The sequence below is a fragment of the Alligator sinensis genome, unplaced genomic scaffold (assembly GCF_000455745.1).
Source record: "Alligator sinensis unplaced genomic scaffold, ASM45574v1 scaffold984_1, whole genome shotgun sequence".
NCBI lineage: Eukaryota > Metazoa > Chordata > Crocodylia > Alligatoridae > Alligator > Alligator sinensis.
In genome coordinates, this window is record NW_005842204.1 from 1385650 (window position 1) to 1409062 (window position 23413).

The 23413-nt window shown below is 40.3% G+C and overlaps 1 protein-coding gene across 1 annotated transcript in view; it reads right to left on the reverse strand.

The window, feature by feature from the left end:
- Positions 1–23413, reverse strand: part of CNTN4 (contactin 4) — a 575590-nt gene that overhangs the window by 74702 nt on the left and 477475 nt on the right. Inside the window, 2 exon segments of the mRNA XM_006026697.3 lie at positions 16548–16698; positions 23066–23195. Coding sequence (XP_006026759.2) covers positions 16548–16698; positions 23066–23195 — 281 coding nt within the window.

The following is a 23413-nucleotide window of genomic DNA, read 5'->3' on the forward strand; positions in this document are numbered from 1 at the left end:
TAATTCTTTATGCAAATGATTAAGAAATTTAGGGAGACTAATTCATGAAAAATAAATGTTTGGGTAGGCCATTTGAGGTACAGCCATGGAAAACTCATTTGTCCTGGCTTTCACTGGGGCGTGGAATGGGGCACGTTTTGTCATGAATTGAGCGGTGGGGGAGGATTAATTTGAGTTGTTAAGGGTCTGGTATTTCCAAGTTCCCTCAGTTTGGTTCAAATCAGTGGGAAATAAGAGCACAGAGAATAAACAGGAATGCTTTGCTCCTCATGGGATCACAGCCTTATGGTACAAACTTCCCGGTTTATTTTTATCCATAGAAAGTTAAAAATGTCTGTCTGTCCCCAAACTGAAAAGGGAACTTTGGGCTTTGAGAGAAGGGGCTGATATACAATTTAATATCTGCTTTGGGACAGGCACACGCAGCACTCTTTGCGGGGAAAAAAAGTATCATCAGAACCACGTTCCTTTTCCATTACCTGGAAATCCCAAAGGATTTCTCTGTCATCTATATGGCATGGTGGGAGCTGGCACTAGAATTGAATACATCACCACAGTAATTTATATTTTAATTTGCCCATACGTAGAGGCCAGTGCTAAGTCCTTTGTACAACCTAGGCCTACTGCTGAGCGAGCTAGAGCAGAGCACCACGCAGGGAATTATTTCATATAGTCTCTATAGTCTCTTACAAGCAGTCCTTGTGCTGGCGTCATGTTAACCTCATGGCGGCAGTGTGGAAGCATAGGAGCTTGGAAACTGGCCCCGGGAAGCTTTGTCAGACCTATGCAGATAGAGATATAGTCACCACAAGTACTTTCTAGCTGGCAAGGAGCAAGGAGCAAGCCCCGGTTTGGAAAGGCTAGTGCCCACACGTGAATCCTGGGTGCATCTACACATGTGCTTTCCCGCGGAGTAATTAGCTCCCCAGTAAAGTGTCACAGTCTACACGTGCGCCAGTATTAGGGCACTGTAAATTAATGAACTCTGCCATAAAATAGTACTGTCAGGACAGTACTATCTTACAGCAGAGTAAATTACTGCACTAAAATGCATGTGTGGACCCTGACTGTAAATTGTGCCTGGTCAGCCCGGCCAGCCGGGGGCCTGCTTTGTGCCTGGCTGCTGTCCTAGGCACACATGTAGATGCTGCACCCGGAAGCAGTTTCCTTTGGCTCAAATAGCTCCCGAGTTTATCGCATCACATTAACTGCATGTGTAGAAACACCCGCTCTTACCATGTAAAACCCACTTATGTCGGGTTTTGTGCAAGTGAAGGGAATTTCACACCAATATTCTATGGTGTTTTACAAATATGACTTCATTCAACTTCTCTAAAGTCCAGCGGGATCCTTAAGACTACCCGTAATTATCGTAAGACATAAGGTGTGGGCAGATGTAACACTTCAAATGGATCTGAAACTTTTCAAAGGCCACCAGTATTCACGTACGAGCCCTCCGAAACATTTTCAAAGCAACTGAAATGATTCAAAATAGGCGCTCTGTAAAATAAATATTGTTTGGGAGCATTTCCCTTTTTGTTATGGCTCGATGGATACAGAGGATAAGTGATTTTCCTAAGATTTCAAGTAGAGTCACTGCTATCGCAACAAAGAGGACTCAAGAATTGTGGCTTCCAGCTCCCCGTTCCAACACCCTTACATGCTGAAATCATAACTTTGAGTCCTATGTGCCTAGAATAGGCACTTCGGAATGAAGAACACAAAGATTAAACGAAACCCATCAGAAGCTTGTAAAAAAACATTATTTTCTTATGAGGAAAAATATGTACATGCACACAGATTTTCTATGTGAATCAGCTGCTGACACAAACCATTTTTGGAACCATTCACGAGATTAGAACAGAAGCAGTAAATGCATCCTCAGCTTATTTGTTCCAGCTGATACCATCTGAATAGAAGCCCAAAGGCATAGTCTTTCAAAGATAAGACATTCTTTTGCTTAGTTTCAACGAAAAATGCCCAGGGTACAAAGACAGATTACCCACTCCACTCATAACTGACATTAACGTGGCTCTTAAAGATGCAAAGACACATTTTAAATTACTTGAAACCAATATTTAAAAACTCATCAAAAAAATAGCACAAGTTTGCTAGAATCTCTGAGAAGAGTCTTTTTGGAATCTTCCCCCCCAACAGAATAATTATTTACTCTGATTTTAAATTTATTCAAGCTTAACTTGAATGTAACATCATGATTTTTTTTTTTTTAAATAGGAAAAGATTAAAAAAAAAAATTAATGTTATTTTTTTTTTTCTGCAAAATGCCTAAAAGTTACTAAAATCAGTTTCCTTCAGTGAGAGGATATATTCACATCAATCTAAATTTGGATTGTAGGAGGCCAACTATATTGGTCAAGAATATATACATTTCTCCCCACCAAATGAGGAGAAAAGTTCCTCTGCATCGCTGCAGGAAGAGAGGCTTTTTTTTCCCCTTCTCTACAGAGCGCTCACACAAAACAAGTAATACATTAGCCTTATGCACACAATACATTGGGATCGGTTTAATGATCACTGAAATGAAGGCTCTTCCAGTATAGAAAGCAGCAGCTGCTTAACAGCGCACAGCTAATGATATGCAGGGGGTCTGGTAGGTGGGCATGGGGAGCCTCTCACCATGCTTTGAAGACAGACCATGCCTGTCATGGCTACACCTATGCTCCTTGAAAGCATGGTTCTGCTTCAGAAGAGCCACAGCTGAGTCCTGACTTAAGAAGCCCATTGACAGCTTTGGGTGAAACTAATACTGCAAGGTTAGTCATTGCCTTGGCTAGGTAGGCTTATCTAGCATCCAGCTTCTTGTAAAATCATTGTCATGATGATGATGAAGCCAGGAGGCTCTGCGTTTGCATAAAGAGTGACTATTTCATTAAATCTCCTTTCACCACGCTAAGAATAATTTGCACAGCACGCTCAATACCAAACCGTCTCTGACAACATGCAGGACTTGACGGGGCAAAGGTGGACGCAGCCTGTCAGCTCAGGGTCACTGCTTGAAATATGGCTCAGGTTAGTATTAAAATCATTAATATCTGAAAAGACTTCTGTAAAATTAACTGATCTATGATGAGTCCCATTTTGACAAGCAGCGACACTAAGGACAAGATTCATGGCTTAACCCCTGAACTTGAGCAAGGGAATAGAAGGACTGAAGATATCTCCTCACTGCACTGGGTGCAATTCCTAATTCATCAGAGACAGCCAAATTTGAGGGGCTGCCACTCCTCCTGTACAAGAAGGAACAGCAAAGGTGGGAATTAAAAAAAGCCTTGATCCTGCTGCCGTGTACCCAGAAATGGTTTGAAGGATTACTGTCTTCATGGAGCAACAGGGAACCAAATATGACATGATGTATATGTTGCATTACATGCCGCCCCTTACTTGGGATTGACAGAGAGGTAGTTAGCTCTGTTAGCCTGAAGCTAGGCAGAGAGCAGGACAGTATAATACCTTATAACTGGTTCAGAGAGGAATGAGCTTTCATAGGCTATTGCCTGCTTTATCAGATGCTATGAATGGTCTTGCAGAGCGTGGGAATACTACGTAGAAAGGAATCAGGTCATTTAAATACCTAGGGGAAAGGGGAAGAAAGGAGGAGAAGTCAAGGCAAGCTGACGGTGCCACATTGCCCTACTTTCTGCTTTGGGATTGACGGTATTGCCACACTTGCATATAAGCAATCAGCTGGACACCTCAGGTAAAAACTGGACACTAGAGTCTTGGACAGGAAACTCTTCCCTAGCCTGTCCAGTTCAGAGGTTAAAGACAATTGATTGGGACAGGGCACCACTACTGCCTGAATTATACTTCTTGTAGACCTGTATTTTTAGAAGTATCAACATAACCCCTTTTAGAAACAATTTTCTAATTAAAAAAAAAAAGTTAAAAAAATTACTGAACTCAAATGACAAGGATTTTTAATTTATTTAAACCCCTTTGTTTCCATACTGCAGCTCTGCATTTTTTGGTAGGACGAGAATCCAATTTGGCATTTTTAATAAAGTTGTCTTTAATGTTCAGTGTTGATAATACTGACCTAAAACAACTATTTGATAGAGAGAGAGAGAGAGTGGCAATAACTAGGTCTTTATGAAGAAATATGGTATCTACAAAACCACAGAGTTTTTGATTAACAATACATTCAAATTATTACAGAAAATTAGTCAGAATGTCTTTTTTTTTAGTTAAAAAAAATCCAAGGGAACTGCATCCCTCCAGTAATGCATGCACACACCTTCCATTAGCGTTAATTGGACTTATGCGAATGTATCAAAGTAAAGTAGGTTTTTTTCATTTTCTTTCTCTTAAATTAATTGTTGCAGGCTTTATATTAAGGAAATACTGAGAGTCAGGAATAGCACACCATATCAGACTTAAAAAATTAATGGAAATGACCATATAAAGGCAAGGATATTCCAGCACCGAACCTCAATGGCTGGGTGGCACAAGGCTGCTCCAGATGTGACAAAGGAGCTCTCTCCCCTCTCCCATGCCTCCCACCCCAAAATTTTGCCCAGGGTGTCAAGAGTTACAGGCATGCCTCCAAGCCATGCCTCACAGGCATCTTTTCTGCACAACCTATCAGTCAGCATGATTTGAAGCATATAAGGTGTTAGAAACCTTATTTACAGAGCTTTATCTCCTGATACAACTGCGGATAATCTCATCTTTCCTACAAATGTCTCCTCTTTTCTTGACTCCTACTAAGCCCTTGGCTTCAGTAAATTCCTGTCTAAATAAGTCGTTCCTTCTATCAGTTTTTAAATGTGTTGATTCCTATTATCCTGCTTGGTTGTAAATATTAAACTCTGGCTTAGTTTGCAATCGAGGCAGCCCTCTGAACCTCACAAGTCCTGGGGGGGAGAAAGCTGATGGATTCCAAGGAGAAGACATCCTTGTTATCTGCCACATTTCCCAGCCTCTGTCTTACAGTTGTATCATTTCATATACATACATTATCTACTTTAAATATGCATTTAAATTCTATGAAATTAAAAAAAACACAACAAACCTACGTTACAAGAAGAAACATTTCACAGTCTGGAAATGCCAAACAAAAATTTCCCAACCTCTAACCACTTTTGTGTTTCTTTTAATCTTTCAAAATTCACATTTCTATTCCATGATCAAAAAGTATTCTATTTTCCCTTGTGGAAGTGTTTCCTTTTCTATTGTGCAAGTCACAGGCTGCAAAGAACATGAAGTGGCTCTTCTGTATTTATTTTTATCTTTCCTATTTATAAGGGGCCCCCCATCTCATTCACTTCCAAGCATCCTTTTTGAGAACTCACTGTGATTTTGGATTTAATGCAGAGAAAGAACAGATTTGTAGTATCGCTTAGGCTGAGACTATTAGCCATGTGCTGATTCAGGTGAGATAAATGGATTATAGCTGCAGATTAGGATTAAGTCTTTAAAATGATACACAACAAAACAGTGTATGTGTGAGTGAGTGAGAGGGAGAGAGAGATGGGGGGGGGCTGTTTTCTGGGGTAAAAATGGACTTCCACTCCTTTCTTGATCTTCGCAATATTGTGAGGGAGATGTCAACCAAAAAGAGCACTCTCCATCAACACCTGGATTTTAATTCTCCGGTGTAACCGGCATAGTTCCATTGATTTCAATGGAGCACGCTGATTTTCACCAACAATGAGTCAAGCCGTGTGAGCCCAAGCTTCATTGAATTGATGACCTTCAGTCAGCCTGAGATGAAAAACCTGCTCCAATGTTAGGACATCTGGGAACTCATTCAATTTACTAATAAAGTGAGTTCAGAGAGTTTTTTGACATCATTCCCTGTGGTTCAATTGTCAGACTTTGATGAGGCAGAGCAGAATGGCAGGGTTGCCTCTGGCCTAGAGATAAGCTTACTGAATCTCGTTCTACTTAAAATGACATAACTGCAACTGATAGTGGCATTTGGCCCATTACCTCTGCCCTCAAGAACAGGCATTGGCAGAAGGCTGCAAATCTCTCATGTGGATCAATCCCAGGGAATGTATTCATTCCAAGTGCAAGGAGGAAAGTGGCTTTTCTGTCCCACTAACATCTTCATCATTTAAATAGTTTTCTCATTCCACATTGGCATAAAACAGGGACCTTTCCAAGCTTCCTGTGAAAAAATGAGACTAGGGAGACAGAGAGAAAGCCATTCTACAAGAGCTCAGAGTCCCCCGGTTAGGGTTCATGTGGGATGTGAGCAACCCAGGTTCAAAGTCTTACTCCAACAATACTTAATTACTTAAACAAACTGGAATAGCTCCTATGAGGGAGAGACGGAGAGAGATGCAGCTGGTAGTTTAGTAGCTTGGTTACTCATTTAAAAATTGCTAAGGGACTTGAACTCGGAGTTCCTACACCTAGGATATTGGTACTAGTCACCACAGTATAGGCTATTCTAGTCTGGGTCTCTCTTTTGTTTTAACCAGAATTCCCAGCTCAGACCTATGAGATCTTTCTCAGTATAAGTATCATTACTGGCTTCAGTAAAAAGTCTCTGTTTTGAATAACCCACATTTTTCAAGAGAAAACCATTTTTTTTTTGTTGGTCAGAATTCCTGACTAGCTTGATTCATTTTCTCAGATCAAGGAGCAGCCTTGGCAACTGCAGGAAGCTTAGGGATCGAACTTCAAGGCTTATTTTTGGATGATCATTGAAGCACAAAAGAACGATGAGTGATTCAGAATCAGCTCAAAGTGCCGGCCACGCCAAGTCTACACAAAAGACAGCCAAGGTGTTTTATCAAAGAAACCTCACAAAGCCACAAATTAGATTTAGAGTATTGAACACACATCACTGAGCTAGTGTTAACACCACACTCAGCTCCTTCCATGAATAAAACACAGAGAAAGCATACGTTCTGCTGGGAAATAAACTACGAATTAAAACAATTCCTCTTAAACTGGGGACATCCTGCATTTCTGGATCTTCAATTCATCTGTCCATCCAATCAAGTGTTATCTTGTTCATTTTCACTCTCTTTTCCAGTAAATTGGGTAAAATAAGTTGACAGGTCAGTTATTTCAGATGTTCAAACAGGGTAAAGCCACCTTATGCAATTGTCTTTGAAAACTAAGATAAATGTGGTAATGTCAATTCACACTTCAGAAAGCTATTTACAGAGTGTCATTTTTCACTTTTCCAAGGCAGGGTGTAATGAAAAGCTGACAAGTTATTGATGATTTGGTTACCTGCCTGCCTAAAAGAAATTGCACAGGTGCTTTGTTTAAAAAAAAAAACCAAAAAAAAAAAGTCAACACAATTAATGCAAAACAATGGTTGGGAGCTTCCTCTGGGGTTTTGGTCTCTGCTGGAATGTCACTGGACTGCATGTCCAAAAGCAAATGCTTACAATTCATCTGTCAAGCTACCAATATGGAAATAATGTCATCACTGTTAGCACACAGGCAGCAGGGCGGGTAAGAAGCTTTTTTCTGCCCTGTTGTCACTTTCTTTTTTGACTCTTTAAAACAATTAAGAAATAATTAAGGAGGTTCCAGGCCACCAGAAGAAATCTGGCTCTTTATAACTCAAGACACATCTAGGCAGTTAGGGAAAACCAATTTGCATTCTCTTTCTTATCTACCTCTAGCATTTCAATTTTTCCTTATTAAACTGGTATCATTATATAGCACTGTAGTTAATATATTGTCAGAATTTCCATTATGCAGAAATCTCCTAATTTTAGTGGCTTATAAAGCAGCCTTAACATTTGCCTTTGTAAACAGCACTGTAATTCTTGGCATGCTAACTAACAAATCATTTTTAGGAGCAAAAAAACAAAAAAAACAAAAAAAAATTGTTAAATATTTTTTTCAGAAAGCAAAGAGGCTTTGAGTCACTTTACAGAACAAAAGTTGCAAGACATAAAAGTCAGGTATAGATTTCTTTTCCCCCCTCCTCTCGTTTTTTCATTCAGTTCAATGAAGCCCCTGCAGAAAAAGTTGAAAGCTATTTAAATATTGGTTTATAGTTAAAACTACGGACCAAATTCTAAGCTTCTATGCCATTCCCAGGGGCTACCACCGCAATACGGAATTTGTGGCTGTTCGCTTAACCTAAAGTGAAATACATAATGTTGTATTAATGTGTGCATTCGACTGAGAAAGCATAAAATAATAACCTTAAAATAACTTGGTTTGGCAAACGGTTGGGTGATAAATTCATATTTTGAAGCAAGACAGGCAGGGACTGGGGCATTCAGACTCACATCATGTTATTTTCCTGGGAAGTAGATATTTAAATTGCCTGCTCTCCATGAGTGCACTAATCTGGAGAGCACTTCAGGGGTTGCAGCAGTGCGGAGAAAGTGGACTGCTCTGTTCTGGACTTTGAGGCAGAAGTCCGGTAAGGGTAACCAACTTCATTTCAAAAGGGTCAGGATCTCACCCAACATCAGTGAAGCTGACATCACCACAAGAATCAACTTAGGGAGGTGTCCTTATTCATTTCTATTTAAGACAACACTGGATCACAAGCTGAAGCACTGTGCAAAAACAATGCACTTAGCCAGGCACGGAAATGCTTTCTTTAACTGGTAGGAGGCCAGCAGTGGGCCTTTATAGAACATCACATCTGCAAGGATGCATCCCATGCTATGAGCCCTTCTCCTGTGTTTACATGGTGCTGTGCTACTTTCCATGTATTGCAAGGAATGACATTTTTCATTACGATACATCTACGAGTAAGTGTAAGAGACTGTCTCGTTCTGGCCCTATATTACTTTTAATTAAACAGGGACCTCAGAGCTGCTTTGTTTATGCACAAGAACTGCATTTGTCCCCCAGACTCTAGTCAAGAAGTAAATTTCGTGAGTCAAAACTAGCCCCTGTTGAGGTCTGTACTGCTGTAGCTAGACTGGCAGTGATATCCAAGCTATTTCTTTACAGATAGCTTGACTATTTCTACACTATGTTTGCAGTCTGCAGTGTGGACAAGCCCATTCCTCAAGGGCCTAAGTCACTTCTGCTATTTAAATCAGGTTTTCTTGTGATACATGGGAGTTTTGAAAATGTTATCGTATCTCCTCAACTTGTTTTCTCATTTCATCAGGGAGGGATGGAAGTTCAGTGAACAATGCTCCATACCTCCCAGTACCACAATACCAAGGCTCAGTGAGTAAATGGAGAAATGCCAGTTAAATGTTGCATTTCTTTGCTTTTATTGGTTTTCATCAAAAAAAACGCCTGCCTTAAATAAGACGGCTTTGTGTGCGCGCAAGTGTGCTCATATATCACAGAGCTTGTCAAGGCTGTGGTATAATGGGACCAATTGGGAAAATTCCCATGAAGGTAGTGAGCGTGCCTAGAGTATCTAGGTCAGATCTAGCTCTAACAAAGGGCACTATGAAGGCTCCTTTATATAGGAACTTGTTTAATTAAGATAACAGATGTTGCTATTATCCAAGTCCTAGTGAGTGGCTGGTTAATTGGACACTTTCACATTCTTTGCTACTGGCTCAGAACATCATTTGCTTCTTTATGAATTTTTTCTCCTTACAATTAAGAGGAATAAACAATACACGCACTGTAGGCTCTTACAAAGGAGACAGTTCTAATGGTGTCGGAGATTACACGAACGAGACTGGAAAAAAAGTAATGTTTTTGGCATAAAAGTCAAATCATTCTTCGGTTTTACTCTGTGTGTGCTTCTCATAGCGGGTTTAGTTTGACATTCAGTGTCTTTTAGGAAATCATTAGGAGCGGAGTCCCTCGTGTGTACATTTTAAACCTTCATTATAGTAACAGAAAATGAATTGGATTAGGACGTGCATAAGCACCGGTCTTGATATGAGCTGGCAGACCAGATGACTGACAACAGACCGTGGGGCTCAATGGAAACGGTGTGATTGAAGGGGAATGTGATGAATGCCTAATTCTGAACACAAGACATAATACAGGGTCTTGTCATTTTCTCCACATATTGTACAGCTCGACTTTCAAAAAGGGAAGGCAAGATTTCTCACTTGCTTACACTTGGACAAAGCGAGTCTGTCTATAGCTAAGTCTGCTTAGGGACCAAGCACTGCCATTCCTTTCCTGAGGGCAGAAGGTATTAAACACACATGAATTATTGTGGTTCTCATATACGCGGGGACCTGGTTATGAGCAGATGTAGCCCACCAGGTAGTCTGGGGGAGCTGTGCTCTGAAGTGCTTATCCCTGACACGTCCCACAGCAGAAGCCTGGTCATAGAGAGCAGCAAGTGGATTTACTATTACAAAGCCTCATAGTTACAGAGGGTACAGCTCAGGTGCTAGTGCAGCCTTTGGACAATACAGGTCAGTACGATGCCCAGCCAGTGCTCCCACAACAGATTACGCAGGCTTGGGTAGGATTTCCTTAAAACACAGCCCTTGTGGGTCCCCTGTGCACGGCCTATGAACTAGACCTGTAGAGCAGCATTTGATATTTGGACAGCGACTAAACTTCTGTTCGGTGGGCATGCCCATAGGAGCCAGTTAAGGGCATGACCAGGGAACAGACCGTGACATCCTGGCTGTGATCCCTGGTTTGCTCCTGGAAAAGATACCATTATGCATTCTTACTTCCTCTGGGCCTGAGGCACAGCCATGACCTAACCTTTCATTAATATAACCAGGACTGCTGCTGTCTTATGTCACGGGAGAAAAGGGCAGAGCGTACCCTTGATGTCTGTACAGATGGAGCAATAATACCTGCAACCAAAAAAGTGCCTTTTGTGTGAGATTTTCCAATGTTTTGCAAGCATTTGTTCATTTGCACTCCCCCACTGCAATAAGTAGGTAAGTGGGTCAGTTAGCAGGGAAAAAAGAGGGGGAGAGACAGAGAGAGATCTATTCTACCCATGGAGGTCACGAAGTGTCCTGACACTGACTTCCAACTTTTATGACATGATTTCGTCCTAATAGGTTCAGGGAATGAAGATCAGTTCAAACAGAAGTATTCTTTCTATTCAAGATAACAGAAATATGCAATACATTGCTAGGTGAAAATCGAATCGTTGTGATTCAGGGACAAAATGCTTGAGTTTGGTAATGCTGATTATGGTGTCAGTAAGAGATAGTGTACTAATCACAATGCCACTCTGGCTGAAAGCAACAGACTTTATTCATTCAGCATACGTGATACTGCCTGCAAATTTGTTGGATTATGCAACGCTCTAATCGTCTGAAATATGGAATATTATGTGAAAGTGAAGAGGAATTGAAATTTTCTAAATTATTTCAAAAAACTTCTTCTTGACATAATTATAGAGCTCCAGGTGGATAACTGCAGCTGAATTATACTGCCTTTTTTTCTTGGTTTGAAGTATAGGGGTGGTTGTAAGCAAACATCACAATTTTATTTGATTGAACCACCTGGATTTTCTCTACTCATCCAAGGTCTGATTCCATCTCGCTTGGGCTGTACATCAAAACTAACTCCCGCAAAATTATTCACTTGAGTTACTGCTGAAGTACGCCAAGGTAAGCAAGATCCAAAGCAGGGACCCCACCTAAAACTGAAAGGTATTTCTCTGCAAGAGTCATTTCATAATTATACAGAAATCAAAAGCTTGCTGCAATAGGATCCCCTGAAAAAGCATAACAATTTGAAAACACAAGCCCTGTTTTAAAAAAAAATCTATGGAACATTGCAGCCTTCGCTGTAATTGAATTACAATGAGAGGCTTAAGAAAATCCTGGAGTAACAAGTCTGTCTGTCATAGTTGCCCTCCCGCTGATAACAGTTGGTAGCATTTAGTGCTAGGAAAGAATGGCCACAAATAGGAAGTATGGTGAAAAGTAAGATGCTTGACCAGGACTTTGTATTAAGGATGCAAAAGTATAAGAGAAAATTCCCTCTGTGGAGTGTGAATGCCCTTTCCTTTAGACCTGTATGTAGGATTCACATCCACCATGCTAGTACTTACTGAAAATTATAAGGTCTAATTACCCGGTGTAGGTGAGGAGGACAAAGGTGTAAAGGTAATTTCAGGGAACTTTCATAAGCCCCCTTCTGCCCCTTCCCCTCTCCCAGATGGAGAGACATATCTAAAAAAGCAGAGAAGCCAAGTGATCTCCCTGTCAATGATCAACCCAGAAAGTTGGGGCTTGCCAATGCCCTAGCCCCATGCCACATGTCGCACAGAAGGATAAGAAGATAGGACCTTTTAGTCATAGGTTTATATCATCACACCGCTGTCCAGTATAAAGGAAGTTCTCATGGTTAGATCAGCCATGCTTAAGGCTGATTTGCACATAGCTACCTAAATGGGGTCAAAGGTCTTGCTCATAGAACATAACAGGCATGAATCGTGAAGTTGGATGTACATGTAGCATCGAGAATAGACAAAGAACTCTTATTCCGTGGCTATGAAGGAGCTGTCTTTATTTTCCAAGCTGAATTTGGATTATATCTATATCTATTCTATAGCTATATATAATTTACCTTCTGGAGCTGGTCTACTAACATTACTTTGATGCCATTATGCCTTCAAGGCAGGATTTCCATTATTATGGAGATGAACTGCCTTTAATGACTACAATAATATAATTGTACTCCAGGGCAGAATTCCTAATAACACAATTGCATAGCTCTCAAACACCAGTAAGAAAAACCTCCAGGGCAGGTTATTCATTAAGGGCATTGTACACAGTAGCTCTGCCTCCAGAAAAGAATATGAAACCTAAAGCCATAAAGTTCTTTGCCAAGATAGACTCTGCCTTCTGGGCAAACATCTAACATCACACTTAGTTCTGCCTCCTGGACAGTTGTGGCCTCCAGAACAGGATTTCCAGCAGCGCAGTGCAATGTATGTTATTTCTGCCTCTAGATATTATACCTTAATATTACAATCTGTTTGCAAAGTCACAAGATCCCCGAGGGGAGAGCCCAAATGATTGCCATGATATCGAACAGCCTTCAGAGGAGAATTCAAAGCATTCTGGGGAATTGTTAGACCGACACTGCTTTTCATTCCTCTTGGAACTGGATGGACTGTCCCAATCAATTAACTTCTACAGCATCAGAATTGAGGTGTAGTTTGGAGAAGTCTCCACAAGTTCAGGTGATTAATTAAAGCTCAAGAGCTTGCAATGTTGGCTAGGCTGGCAATCTTATGGAAATGTGTGTTTCACAACCCACCTGAAACTTGTGCTTCCTGTCCTGGGTGAACTAATTAAAACTAACCAGGTGCCTATCCCAAGCATGAAACTATGTCAGCAGCAGCAGCAGCTACTGTTGATATGTTTTTTCATAGATTTCAAGAGATTTTATCAGGGATATCCATGATTGTATGGAGCAGCAGGCCATAACCCTTGCAGGAAACATGTTGCCAGTGCACCCCCACTCTGACTTCGTGCATGGTATCCAGTTGACGGGACATTTACTGCAGACCTTCTTCATTTCAGAATCCTGGGAAAACGATCCAGCACTTAGACAAAGAAGAAGTTCTTGAAGTGTGTGCTCCTAGAGCTATTCTTAGATTCCCACGACCCCTCTAAGCCAGGGGTTGTCAACCGGTGGGTACTTGAGAAGGTCCTAGGGGGTATGCATGGGCAGGCGGGAATTGAGCGCTGCCATGCACAATCCCACGCTTCCATGCAGGAGCCACTCACCTGGCTGGACGCAGGGGGTAGGGGAAGCTTGCACGTGGCGGCTGCCGCCGCTCTGCATCCAGCTGTGTGACACCCCAGCCCTCCATGTTCGGTCAAGTGCCAACCTCCCCTCCTCCCCGCTCCACGTCCGGGGATACACTACTCCATGCCCGGCTGCCGGGGGTACACTGTTCCACGTCCGGCCACTGGGAGGGGTACCCTGATCCGAAAAGGTTGAAAACACCTGCTCTAAGCTACCTACTCTGCCAAACAGCCAACCTGAGCATGCATGGTGCAGGATTCATGCTTGGCGTTGGCCTGGGCTCAGCAGAGATAGGGTATGCATGCCTTCAGAGACCGAAAAGGAGGGCAGCTAGTTTCTTAACTGTGACAAATGATATGGAAGATGAGAGAAGAAAGAAGGCAAGGAGAAGAAAAATGTCTTCACATTTCAGGAATTTTTTAAAAAGTATGGTTTGAATTTCATTCTAAAACTAAATACAGTGTGCCCATGCGAGCTTTTCTGTTACTTCCAAACAGAAGCAGGTACCTCTGCTTACAGGATGGCAGGCAGGTTATAATGTATGTGCAGCAATACACCAGTATGGAAAATTTAGAAGGAAAATCATTACCCTGATAAAGTATTAGCTGGGAGAAATAACTGAAAGAATTATAATTCAATTTGGGCCACATAAACAAAATAAAAAATAAACCTGCTGATATCTTGCCTCAGTTCTTGCATTAGTTATTATCTTCTTGTTATTGTCTCATGATTGTATCTGCCTTTTGCTTAGTGCCTCCAGTGAACATGAGTTACTTATGTGCAACAGATGTGATATTGTGATTTGCTCACAGTCCTATGAATCAGTAGCTAACACACTGTAGTTAATCTGTGTCTTGCTTAACTTTTCATTGTTTTTTTCTCTAGCTAAAAGCCAAATTATCAAAGTGACCACACACATTCAAGGAACACAAATTAAGTTAAATAGTATCTTTTTAAATAAGTACCACAGCAATACCTACTAAGTCAAAATATTGAGGGAGATTGTTGGTGAGTATAATAAGTGTGAAGAATTCCATTGTTATCAGTATCCACAGTAGTGGTAGTACAGCTAGGTGAAAAAAAAGCCAATCCGAAGCACTGAACTTCTAAAAATTACCCCTCTGTCCCAATTTAAAATGAGGAGGAAACAAGGATGTGAAATGCCAAAGCAAAAAAAGGTACACTTTGGGTACCGAAGAATGCAAGAACTGTGAATTCATAGTTTGGAGGTAAGTAACAATTTCATTACAACCCTTGTCAAAAGAATGAGACGCTTAGTTTTAAACTAAATATATTCTTGAAAAAACATGAACATAACTCTAACCTGGAAACTCCACATGAGATGCTTTACTACACAGGAGTCTAATTTGCTGTGTAGTAAAGTGTCATCATTTACACGTGTGCGGCAACTAGGGCGCAGTAGACTAATTTACTGTGCTGCTATCAGATACAAGTGGTATCTGGCAGTGCAGTAAATTACTGTGTTTAAATGCACGTGTAGACAGTGATGTCAGGATTAGTTTACTCTGGCTCAAATTGAGCCAGAGTATATTCAGTCATTAATTGCACATGTAGACGTGCCCACCTAGTACTAGCCTCATAGAAGTTGTACTAATTGGCGTAATCATAGGTAAAGACCAAAGTCTGCAGTGCTTGCTTGGGTAAAACCTAATCTGACTTTAACAGGAGGTTTTTTGCCTGAATAATGACAACTATTTAGCCCATTTAGGCTAGGTACAGACATTCAAAAAGCCCAAGGTGGAATCGATCTAAGTTATATGGTTTTCTGTAAGCGGTGTAGTTTAGATTGGTCTAAAGTAGATCAAAATAACTACTCAATTAAATACGCCAGCCCAAGAAGTCAAAACCAAAACTCATAGTACAATAGCTTTATAAAGGCCAGAGACTACAAAGTGATGAGCTGCTTTATTCCTCAAATCAATGGGAAATAAGGATGCTCAGTACTTTACCGATAGTGTTTAGCATTTTTCTGGATCTGGTCCTAAATGAACTATAGCTTTTGATATACTGTATTCCTATTGAAAATATTCAAATGATTATTTCAGGCAAGCAGTTTTGATAAAACAAGTATAGGATTAGACTCTCCAGTGAACTTTTAAAAATAACCTTTCAGCACTTCAGCTGGTTTTCTTTTCCTGATATAATTAGAAATATCACAAAATTATGGGGAAAGTTATTCTTGTGCCATATCAGACATATGAAAGCAAGTGGAACTAAAAGCTTTGGATATAAATATGGTATTTTGATTTCATTTAAAGTAATTCAATAAATACAGAACTAAAAGTCTGTATCAACTTTTATTTGCAAAAAGAAAAAAAGGTTGTAAAATAGCAGGTATTTCCTAGTATGATATATAATGCCAAGTAAATACTAACGCAGAACAGCATGTGTTAAATGTCATTGCACAAAGGTACAGCCCAGGTTAAGTCTTGTTAAAAATTGCACGGGGAAAATAAAGTGATTTGGCCAGTCAGAAAGTGCCCATCTCCAAGTCAGAGAGTATGATTGCCAAATTAATTACTGACCCCAAATAATTGCCATTTGCTGGGAGATTGAATAATTTACAAGGGCACAGTTATTTGCACTAGAGTATTTCAGGACTATTATCTCCTGGGAATAAAAATTTGAAAAACAATGGCTATTTGGAGCAATTCAAAGGCAAAAGATTTGCCTATCAGTATGCATCTGTACCAGGCCCTTGGCACAGGTGTTTTAACTGTCTGCAGAGATTGCCATGAATAGAAATCTCGCCCCCCAGCTCGAATGATGGAACATTAACTTTTTTTTTCACATTTATTGGCAAGTTAATTTCAGAAACCTATTAATGACATTTTAACTTTCATTTCTGAAAGCCCTTGGGTTGGAGCAAGCTAATGAAAGTAATAGTTACTTTAAGATATTACCTCTCATTTTCTCTTAGGATCTCTCTTCCTTTCTTCCAGGTATAAGTAGGTCTGGGGGAAGCTTTTGGCTTACACTCTATGGTTACTTCACCTCCTGCTTTAACAAGAGTCACCTTTTTCAAGAGGGTTTTGGAAAAATCTGGACCCACAGCTGAAAAAGAAAGTAGACACCTCTTGTAATTGTTTCTGAAAAGAACCACTTGTCAGATTTTTTGGCCTTCAGAACATCCCGTGTATTGTCTTACCAACTCACACTTTTATCTTCCAAACCAACAATAGCATCTATGCAAACCTAGTGACGGGAAAAGCAGATATATGAGCGCTCAAGAGCGTCAGTGACTTTGAAATGAGTGTTCAGTAGAAAAAAAACTCACTATCAATTAAACTTAGATACGAAGGACTCGATACCCAGCTGGGGCCTTCCTGATTTACCCCAAGTAGGAATCAGAAGTCATCTATTGACTATTCTAAAGAAGCCCTGCATTATTATTTCAGTTACCATTTAGCATAACAGACTATCTGTTAAATAAGGTACACCAGTTGCCAGAATGGGGCTGAATCATGGAATAGATATCATAAATACTATAGTTAATATGCAGACCAAGTTTTTTGGGGAAAAAAAATCAACTGTACAAGTCTGTAATACCTAAAAAAAAAAAAAAAAAAGGGTCAAGTGAAAAAGAACAGGACAATAAACGCCTCATATTACCTTCACATTGTTATACACAGCACATGCTTAGAACATAAGTCACTACTATAACTACAAAAAGTTTGATGTAAATCATCCATATCAATATTAGCTAAACTACAATACAAATATAAATTCAAAATAACAATTTGACACAGCAGGAACAATTCCACAGTACATGTTTTCTTTGGTACTTTTCAATAGCTATGCTTCAGTTTCTCAGCTGATTTTTAATAGCTATGACACCTATTTATCACGCATTGAAATCTATTACTATCTTTGTCAGGGGTATAACCCTTCTTTTCCCATATGTCAGTGATTACATCTTATTTAGCATTAAGGTGATGCCAGTGGAAAATGCAGAATCCCCATAATTTCCTTCTAAGTTGCCATTCATTTTCTTGTTTTCAAAGAATTTCATCTTGCAATTTAAGCAAACCTGGTCACCGAACTGCATTTTGGCCAAAAGCACTGCCTTTTTTTTTTTCCCCCCCCACCAGTGCATATGGTTCCGGAAATAAGCTCAAAGATTTGTCTTGGCTCTGAAGACTTATGTCACCAAGATACTTCAGGAGAGCTGTAGATCACTGTGTACTATATCTGCCTGATGCTACATGCAATGATCTAAGCTCTCACGAAGCAGTTCGATGACACAAAACTGCAGCACGGACCACAGGGAAAATTCAGTTTTCTTACAGTGCCTAGTCTGACACCAAATTTCTCTTCCCTCCTCTCTGCCTCCTTACTTGGAAAGAATGCAGTGTAGTGAATAATCCCACACTGACAACGGGATGGGCTATATGACCTAATAGATCTCTTCCATCTCTAGTTTCTGTGAATCTTTGAGTCCACTAATCTCTGAGCTGTCTTGCCTTCTACATCTAATCACAGATGGATGGTTTCATTTTAGCATAGAGAAAAAGTGTGTTAAGAGAGAGTAAAATAGCAGCACTGAAAAAATAGCATTGGAGCTTAACTTTTCCACAAAAAAAAGAGACCTAATGAGAACTGTCCTCCACTGTAGTATATTCTGGTGCTGCATGAAATAGAATAATATGAATGATCATTTTGTTTAGAATTTATCCTTTTTTTCTTTTGAACAGGAATGCATGAATCAATCTTTGCGTATATCTGTTATTCACAATGTTTGTTGCTTAGTTTAGCCCAGTGGTTCTCAACTTTTTTAGGATTCAAGGCACCCCTCGGAAAATACCAGCTGGTAGCTTTCACTCTTTTTTTTTTTTTTTTGACTATGAGAAGATAATAGGGAAGTTTTTCTGTTGCAAACAACTCAGAAAGACCACAACTATGAATTTCTATTCAAAATCTCTGGGTTTATCTTGTGAATCATGTCTGCATATCTCACAGTGCTAATGTGTGAAACCCTTGAAAGGCTCGCGAGGCACACCCTGGTTGAAAATCATTGGTTTAAACAAATATTTCTTAGACTAAGGTTTCTTAGCAAGCTCTTCACATTTATTCTTCCTGTTTCATGGTTGCTAGATGATATTGTTTCTGTTGCCTGAACAGAACATTTGTATGGGACAGCACATTTGTAATTTTTAATGGAAAAAGTATGAATCTCACAATTGTAGTATCATTACTTACGGAGTATGAGGGGGAGGGAAGGAAAAAGAACCTGAACCTTCTATTTCAATTTGTATGCCAGCACTCAGTGCTGTGTAAGAGCCTGACCACTTGTGAATAACAGGTAACATAACTCTTGGAAACACAGCAGAATTTATGGCTTGCATTTCCAAATACACGAATAAAACAGATTTTTCAGAATTCAGCAAGTTCTGCTACATAATGCATTTGTCTGGAACAAAGAACTTTTGGTGTCGAGACAGAAAAAGGGTCAGTCCTTCAACATCACGGAGACTTTACAACTCTAATGGGAGCAAGACAGCACACTGCTGGAAAGCAAAGATCAAGTATTAAACTTTTGAAGTGCATAGAGTTAAACTATACAAGCAGCAGTCTAAGAACGGGTTGTCAATGCCAAACCTAAGTGCTCAGATATAAACTGACAGTTTCATCGTATTTTCCACTTTCATTTAAACTTGAAAATGGCAGAATGGTCTTGTGGTTAAAGCTACATACTGAAGCCTGGGTTAAAGTTCCAGAACTACCAAGGCCTCCCTGTGCGACCCAGTCATTTCATGTCATTTCTTTCTGCCTCATTTGCAAAATAAGTATTGTTCCTTTCATCCACCCATTGTTTGCCTTAGCTCGTAAGAGGGAAAGCTCTTCAAGGCAGTGATTGCATTTTACTGTGGGTTTGTGCAGGGTCTGACACAGTGGGGTCCTGATTCGGCAGAGGCCTCTAAGCAATCTTGTAAGTAATAATAACAATAAATAATCAGCCTGAGAAAAGCTCTTGCTATAATTTCTCATTTGTTGTTTTCATTTAATTTTGCTGTCGGCCTCATTTGGTATTAGTGGCATTTAATCATTTCAAGTGCTTAACATCACAGCCCTTTAACATAACTGATTTTACAGCTGGAAAGATTTGCGAGGAAAGTTAAGATTTCTCAGTGGGAGCTGCTAGTTCCTTTGACAAACCGGCCATTTATTTAGATGCCTAAGTGCGAGTTGTGCCGAACGTGTGAATATGGAGACTTTTCAAAAATCCCAGCCAAACATGCAGCTCCCAAAAATAAACAGGAACTCCACATAACTGCCAGCTAGACACAGTAGCCATCCTTAAAAAAAGAAAAGAGGCACATGTAATGCACATGTAAAAAGATATCTCCTGGTTTAGCTGGCAGGTTTTTAAGGCGAAGCGTTCTAAGGTCTTTAGATAGCTAGGCAGATGGGAGACGTGACCCTCTTTTACTTCTGAAATGCAGGAAACACTGTAGAAAATGCAGGAAAATGCAGGAGATGTTGTATGCAGTGGCACCGCACTCTTACTGCTTCCTGGTTACATGAGGCCGTGATGCAATGGGGATCCAATGCAGAGTCAGGACAAAGAGTGGATACTATCGCACAGGCCTGACGCTGGAGTAAGTATTTGTTGAGCGGAGGAAAAGGGGTTGCAAAATGCACTGCTTGAAAAGAGGCTGATTCCTCTTTTTAGTTCCTTGAAGATAAAATGTCTATCTAAAGGGAGCAACTGCAGCATCCTGCTTCCCTCCAGGTTTCCAGAGTGCTATGGGAAGGGGTTGCACTGCCCAGCTTTCCTCCCCCGTTTCAGAGGATGCTTTCTTTCCTCTCTGTTTCACCTTGGGGCTCTGGTCATAATCATTCACCAGCTGCCCATTTCAAACATGGTCTGCAGCCATGACCTGGAGATGGGAAAGTGACTCCACGTCATCTGTTTGCACACCTGATCTTACAGCCATGGTGTACTGGCATGTTTTCAGCTGCCAATGATGCAAAGAGGTCGTTCTGACTCCCTATAACAACTGCAGCTCACACACAAAAGAGAAGCTAAGCCTCTATTTTAAGATAAGCCTTGACCTCCAAACAAGGTGCATTTATGCAGTGGTTTTTGAATAGACTGGAAAAGCATCAATGGGTTTATTAGGATTTCTTTTATGCGGTAGGTAACATGCCCAATAAATCTTACCATTCTGCAGCCTAATTTGTTGAACATTATTGTACTTTCCTTGAGCAGCAACAACGGCAATTTTTCAGATGAAAATGTGCCTCCTCCCCCTCCTCCCGTGTAGGCATGTATATTGGTTGATAAAAGATGACCTACATTGAAAATGTGATGTGCAGAAAACACCTTGTTCTTCAGGACAAAACAAACAAAACAATATTATTGAACATTTTCTCTGAAAATAACTAAGCCAATATTGTTTAATCACAAACTGTAATTATCTCTTTGAAATCTTACACAAAATCTGACCTCTTTATTGTTTCCCAGTTTTATCTTTCATACAAAGGCTGTAGTGAGTACTTCATTGTGCACATCAGATGGAGAAGGAAAGGGAGAATGGCTTTCTAATTCAAAGCAGAACTGAGGGCATTTATAGATATGCTCCAGGAGTTGGAGGGAGGGTGGGGGGCATGGGGGAGTTTTAATTAGAGTGGCTTTGAGGGTTGCTCTAATTAAAGCACCTGAGGCATCTTGTGTATCAGCATCCCTGGACTGAAAAATGGCAGCAGAGGTGCTTTAACTAAAGCTTGTTGAACAAGCTTTATTTAAAGTGCCCCCCCCCCACCGTTTTTCAGCATGGGGTTGCTGATACACGTGACACTGGAGTCTGCTGGAGCGCAGTAATTACCACGCTCCAGCAGACTCGATTAATCATTTCTTGATTACCCGAGTCTGCTCGGAGCAGCCTCGCTGCACATGTATAGGCAGCCTGAAATCCAGACACTCTCCATTCTGCTCCTAACTTCCTCCTAACTCCTGGAAGTCACATTAGGCCTGATTCCCATCTTATACTAGTTTTATGCTGCCACAACTCCACTGAATTCAACGGAGCTCCTCCCGATGCACACCAAAAGAAGTCATAGGTGAATTGGGACCTTATAACTTTTCAATATGCTAGTTTCAAGTCCTGCAAAGTAAGGATAGGATTTCAGTTCTTGAGATGCTTGTAAAACTGCCTAGCTGGCTCCACAGTCACCCTTTGATCTTAAGGTACTGAGGAACATGCAAAAGCTGTGGTTAAGTGATGCTGTGCATTACATACGAGGTCTAGGAAAGAGACCTCACTCAATGCAAGTGGTTCTCAACCTTTTTAGAATCAAGAAACCCCTTGTTAGACTCTGAGTACGCCTCAGAAAATGTCACGTCCCAGCTTTCGCTCAATATTTTACTACAGAAAAAGAATAGAGCAATAGTTCTGTTGCAAAAGACTCAAAGACTACAATAGGTGAGAACATTAATGACTCATCATTTAAAGCAGTGTAACACAGAGAAATATGCCAGGCCCAACATGTTTATTTGCATTGAAAAGGGGTGTAAGATTGCATAATGCTTTTATAAAGTCTCCCATGTTTATGGCCAAATCTTTGATAAAACGGCCGCTCGGCTCCTCTTCCTAGTAGGCAAATACAAAGGAAAAATGCATATCCGTGAAATCCTCCTGTAGTGAAGTCACAGGGCAATTTTACTCTAAGAAGATGAATAAGAAGTGTAATTTGGACACTGAAATACATCAATACAGTTTGTAACCTGTCTTCATTAATACATATATCTCTACCACAGGCACAATCCATTTCCCAAAGTCTACTTTTGATGGGATTTATATTTCTATCAGCTACCACACATCCAAGTGATTTACATGTAAAAATCAACAACAATGAAGTCTATAGTGGACTTTATGGAGTCTTTGACATTTTTGTCTATTTAGGATCAAGACTCAGCCTGGGGTAGAGGATATTTTTTGCTCTGGTTGACATGGATGCAGGCGCTGAAACAGGTGACTGGGTTCTGAGTTCACTCTTATGTTGGAAAGACCACTCAAGGAGGAAGGTTTTGCAATGTTTCTGAAAGACAGTCACACTCCACATCCAGGGAGTAGATTGTTACTGTTCAGCGTGTTTCACATCAACTTCACTATAATAGCTTTCTACTTTGCTATTTAAGAGAGTGATACACCAAGGGCTCTAAACAGCAAGAAGTACATGGAAAGCTGCAAATTTTCATGCTTAGTAACTTAAATTGACAAGAGAAGATGGAGTGATGTAGGAAATTCTCTCATATGGATCCCTAACTTAAGTTTAATCTCATGCTTAAAGATTCCTTTAAACACATTTTCATTGTGCAAGAGGTTCACTGAGGCACTTCTGGCTCAAACATTTAGATTTAGCAAAATTGGGTTCGGTTGAGCGAGATTATTCATTTTTTTTCAGGAAAATTACTCACCTATTACACTCAGCTCTGCACTGGAAAAAATAGTCCCGTGTCTGTTTTCTGCTATGCACTGATACATGCCTGCATCTGCCAGGCTTATATTTGTTATCCTAAGTGCTCCATGCTCGATCTGAATTCTGTCCTGTAAAATAGCAACATAAATACAAATAAATGAATGAGAAAACTACATGTTGGAATTTGTACGTGACAGCAGTCATGTCATATTTTACATCACGCGCGCGCGCGCACACACACACACACACAGCAGTAATATGAAGAATTTACATGCTACAATCTATTTGTCTGTCAACTAAATTTATGTCAGGTTAGATGTTAAATGGAAAAACCAATACAATAGTT